Source organism: Acyrthosiphon pisum, chromosome A2 (genome assembly GCF_005508785.2).
Source record: "Acyrthosiphon pisum isolate AL4f chromosome A2, pea_aphid_22Mar2018_4r6ur, whole genome shotgun sequence".
Classification (NCBI taxonomy): Eukaryota; Metazoa; Arthropoda; class Insecta; order Hemiptera; family Aphididae; genus Acyrthosiphon; species Acyrthosiphon pisum.
In genome coordinates this window covers 89,669,243-89,674,788 of record NC_042495.1, presented here as the reverse complement: position 1 = coordinate 89,674,788, position 5,546 = coordinate 89,669,243, and the positions used below count along the sequence as shown (strand labels likewise).

General features: G+C 29.7%; 1 protein-coding gene across 1 annotated transcript; it reads left to right on the top strand.

Moving 5' to 3' along the window:
* The first annotated feature begins 269 nt into the window (after nucleotides 1–269).
* Nucleotides 270–5,075, top strand: LOC103309482 (zinc finger protein 888-like). Its single transcript, XM_029490728.1, has one exon. It carries the CDS (start codon nucleotides 1,616–1,618, stop codon nucleotides 2,972–2,974), a length of 1,359 nt encoding a protein of 452 aa, XP_029346588.1. The 5' UTR covers nucleotides 270–1,615; the 3' UTR covers nucleotides 2,975–5,075.
* The last annotated feature ends 471 nt before the right edge of the window (nucleotides 5,076–5,546 follow it).

Sequence of the window (5,546 nt, the reverse complement as noted above, 5' to 3'; positions counted from 1 at the left end):
CATTTGAAAATATAATTATAGTAGATATCGTCTGCTCACCTTCTATAAGCTGTGCTTGTATTGAAGGTGATGAGTTCTTAATATAGAAATTTAAATATTAAACATAATTATAAGTAGACTAAACATCAAAGAATAGATTAATGTGAGAGAGAAAGAATAAAACAAAAATTATAGTTACAATATAGTAATAGCAGAAAAAAATAGTTACATAATAATAATAAATGGAAACAATGCATAGATTATTAATAATTATACATTAGAACTTAAAGTAGTGTTAACATGGTATATTTAAAATGATTACAGTTATTGAAGATATTAATATTAATTTTTAAGTCTTTACAAAGAGTAATAGCAGTATTTAATGTACTTTTGAAACCAAAAGATTTATCAATATTAATAGAAACGCAAATGCTATGACTAATGAAAATGACTAACTAAACTTATGTTAATCCTTTAATAAAATGTATTAAAATATAAAGTATATCATACATATCATTTTCAAACTTCCAGCTGCTTGATCATGTAAACTTCTATACCCTGTCCCAAAAGAGAACTTTTCGCGCATACAACTGACGACTGCGACGGTGCGAAGCCCAAACTCTTCCCCCACTTTGCTAGCCGACGACTGTCAACATCTTAGAGAAACGTCGACTATCAAGGTAGTCTGTCCAGCGAGAAAACGCGCCGCGCGCCTACCAAAATTGGTCCGTTTTCGCGCATTCCCGCGCGTACCCAAGACGGTCCACCGACCGACGGTGCGCTCGGGTGACCACCTGTACATGTCGACGTGCCGTCTTCGACAGGCCGAGAGAGTGAGAAATGGGGCCTCAGCGCTCGCTCGGTCGTCAGTCTACATGCGCAGAAGCGGCGCGTTCTCTTGCTGGACAGACTATAGAGAAAGTTTGGTCTTTGCACTGCCGCAGCCGTCAGTTGTATTAAGGCTCTACATAGAATGGGTATGCTATGCCACCATTTTGCGACTCATTTATCAATGATAAAATAATAAAATAAAGGGGGAGAAATTCAAATTCACATAACATTATTAGTCGCAAAATGGCGGCGTAGCATACCTGTATCTATAGTGCCCTAGTTGTATGTGCGAAAGTGACCGTTCACTTTTGGAACAGGGTATAAAACAACAATTATTTTATTTAAATTAAGGACAATATTTAATAATTGGGCGGGTACTTGAAACACGAGTATGTTTGATCCAATATATTTGTTCTACTAGCAAAATAAAATATTTATCAATCTTTTTTTCTTTTATTCTACATTGCAATATTATAATAATAATAATACATGATCCATATTATATTATGTAGTTATAATAATTATTATCCTTTATTTAATTTACATAGTAATTGTTTTAGTAATTTTATTTTTTAGGACTATCTATCAAGCTGAACAAAAAGTAACGACAATTGATACAGAAATTAAAGTAGAAAAGGATAATATTGAGAACTGTGAATTTGAAGGAACAGTTTTTAACGAAAGCCATTCATCGAAGCTCATTACTCCTCTGAGTTCGGACAATAGATCTAACTTACGGGATAATCAACAAAAATGCAGCATCTGCAATTTATCGTTTAATTCAAAAAAACTTTTGACAAGTCATATGAAGATTCATACCAGTAAGAACAAAGAGACATTCGTTTGTGACATTTGTAATAAATCATATTATATGAAGTCATATTTGACGAAACACTTACAGCTTCATATCGGAGAAAACACTTTTATATGTAATAAAACATTTAGTGATAAACAAAATTTTGATATTCATAAGAAAACACATACTGGAAAAAAAACGTATAAATGTGATATCTGTGATAAAAAATTATCTTCTTCAGAAAGTTTAATTTGTCATAAAAGGACACATACCGGAGAAAAGCCTTTCAAATGTGATTTATGTGAAAAAGTATTTGCTACGAAACCAAATTTAAAAGCGCATACAAGAACACATACTGGAGAAAAACCGTACAAATGTGATATCTGTGATAGAAGGTTTTCTGAAGCAGCAAGTGTTCGTAACCATATGAGAATACATACTGGTGAAAAACCTTTTAAATGTGATATCTGTGATAAACGGTTTTCTCATGCACCATCACTGAAAGATCATTCATGGAGACATACAAATAAAAAACCTTTTAAATGCAAAATCTGTTCTATAGAATTGACTAAAAAATCAAGTATGAAAGTCCATATGAGAACACATACTGGAGAAAAACGTTTTAAATGTGATATCTGTTCAAAATTATTTTACCGTGGAGAACATTTAAAAAAACATAGAATGATACATACCGGAGAAAAGCCTTTTAAATGTGACATATGTTCAAAAGCATTTTCTTCTAAATCAAATATTGCTGGCCATATGAGATCACATACTGGCGATAAGCCTTATAAATGTGATATATGTGATAGCAGGTTTTCTCTTGCATCAAGATTAAATGTTCATACAAAGGTACACACCGGAGAGACGCCTTTTAAATGCAACATCTGTTCAAAAACATTTCATAATAAACCAAATATGATTCTCCACATGAGAACACATACTGGTGAAAAGCCGTTTAAATGTGAAATCTGTGATAGAAGGTTTACTCAAAGACACCATTTAAAAAGTCATAAATCAACACATACAAATGAAAAGCCTTATAAATGTGACATTTGTTCTAAAACTTTTGGTGTAAAATGTAGTCTTAAAAATCATATTATAAGATTTCATAATAGAGATAAGCAATTTAAATGTGAAATCTGTGGTAAAGGGTTTTATCTTGCTAAACTTTTAAAAGGGCATAAAATGATACATACTGATAAAAAACCATACAAATGTAACGTCTGTAATAAAGCGTTTGCTTTGCTATCATATTTAAAATCGCATTCAAGGATCCATACCAATAAAAAAAGCCTCTTCAATGCAACATCTGTTAAAAACATTTACTTTAAAATCAATGCGGAAAATTCATATGAAAACACCTAATGATAAAAAGCCGTATACATGTGATCTGTAATAAAGTGTTTACCTGTGCAGAACATTTATAAACATTTATAACGACATATAAAAGAATGTCTTTAAAATTATATCTGTTCTAAAATATTTATTGATAAATCATAAGGTTTTGGTACATAATAACATATGTTATGACCCTAAGCCAAATCCAGCTGTGGTAGCAGTGTATATATATAATATTTGTTCTTTCTTTGCTGGATTTAAGAAGCCAATTTCTTTGGTCTTTAGATAAGGATATGAGATTATTTTTATTGAAACTAATTCTTTTAAAATATTTATTTTTGTCTTCAGACCATCTCCACTCTATTTTATAAATGTTTTTATATTATACAATCTAGATATTTAATTTAGTTTTAAGTTCGATAATGTGTAGAGTAAATATAAACATTTTCTATGTATAATAATTATATGCATTTTAGATTCTAAGCGGAGCGATGAATGTATTGATTTTAAAATGACATGGGTTTTTTTTATTGTATCTGTCATTACATTTTGGGATAGCAAGAATGCTTTGATTTTCAACAACAGCTTTTCTAATAGGAAAGTGAATATAGTTGGTACCTATTTTGAGGTATCTACATAAATACCTAATGGTTTTCAAATGGTTCAGGAAAAACAAACAAAAAATTAAGGAATTACTGAACAAAAGAAAAACACTGAAACGTAGTTAAGTGTGGTATGGAGGGATGCGATAGGACACAATATTGACGAAGATGTATAGAAAAACAAATATTTATAATCATATGTGTATAGTGTTAACTTGAAAAAAACCACTACCTATGTAATTTGAAAAATATATAAAACTTCAAAACTACGAAAGTTCTGAAATTGTATGTACCTATATTAATATTGAAAAACTAATACAAACAATGTTTTATTGACCAGTGTTGTACATATTAACAGATATTTTAAATTTAAAATACAAATAATACAAACTGATATTGTGAATGTTTGAAAATTATTCGTTATAATACAAGCAATAGGCGCCAATAGGTAGGTACACACAATTTTTAAAAAACACAATATGATTATAATTTAAACGATACAATTCACGATTCAACCCTACCTGCAGTCATTAGTAATCAAATTCTAGTGGAAGTGTCAAGCGTGTACTACAAAAATCAGAAAAAATAGCCACTGGTCAGTTCCATTACTGAGGTGGGTTCTGCAAGCGAGTGTGTACTGTTGTTATGTAGTAGAGGACATGAGGGTTTCATCGAGCTGTTTTTAGACATGGAACTGGCATTGAACTGAAACCCGCAAAACCGCGGCTTACCTATGCGTTCGTACCCAAAGCGGCATCGAAGAGATGAATGCGACGAAACGTCGCAGATTTATATTTTATGGGCGTTTGAAATAAAAATTGTACTAACATTGGATTTATTTGAAAAATATTTATGCTTAAGTCCACCATTTATGAGGTTAAGAAAAATTTGGACCAAAATTAATAAAGTTTAGTCTCAACAACTAGAAAATAGTCATACTTGCATATTTACCATGCGAGACATAATGTTAACATTATTATTATATCTAAATAATAAAAAAAAATACTTAATATTATATAAACATAAAATATTGAATTTTTGAAATCTTAAATAAAACTTACTAAATTACTAAACGACTTATTAAAAATCCAACTGTATAATTTAGAATTGTATGGTGTATAGAAAATGTTAATATAAACATTCTGTGAACATATAATGTATCTACAGTTATTTATTTTTAAAATTACACCAAAAACCAAAACTAATTTCGTAAAAACTAATTTTTATAATATATAAATGTTTCTGTTTTTTCCGACCGTATTGAAAATTACTGGGAATTTAGACCTCATCGGCACCAATTACATTCATTTTTGTACCAGGAATGTTACTGAAGTTGAAAATCGAAGCATTATTTCAACTACTTATAACTATAGTAGGTAGAATATTTATTATAGCGCCCTGGCCTTATATGGCTCGGATTTTAAAGCATATGCTTCTTTTTTATATACCCATAAGATAGTAATCTAATTTTTGTACATAAATTGGTTTGTTATCATTTTGGTTCCAAATACATTTATTTATTTTTATCGGCTTTTTTTTATGTAAATGGTTTTTTTTGTTGCTTTTTTGACATTTTTCCAGTTCTGGCATTTCAATATGTATATTATGCTAAATATAGTACTTAATAAAAAAAATTTAATTTAGGTAATTAATAAGAAATGTAAAAACTCGGAATACGGACTAAATAGTTATTATTATTTATAAATGGCCTATTCGATTATTATTGTTTTCGTTGCAAATCTAGCAAAAAATAAATACATGGTAATTCTTTTTTTAATTTAAACTAATTTTTAATTTTATTTATTCAATTTTATACCTAGGTATTGTTTAAGTTAATTTTTGGTCATGCTTTTTTTTCTTTTTCCGAACAATTCTATCCTTTTTTTGTTATTAATAATTCTACTTTAGAACGTGAGCCCTAATTGGATATACATATTGGAAAAATTGACAATGTCGAATGCACTTTACTATTCGTTGTGCATCCTGGGAAGCTGGGC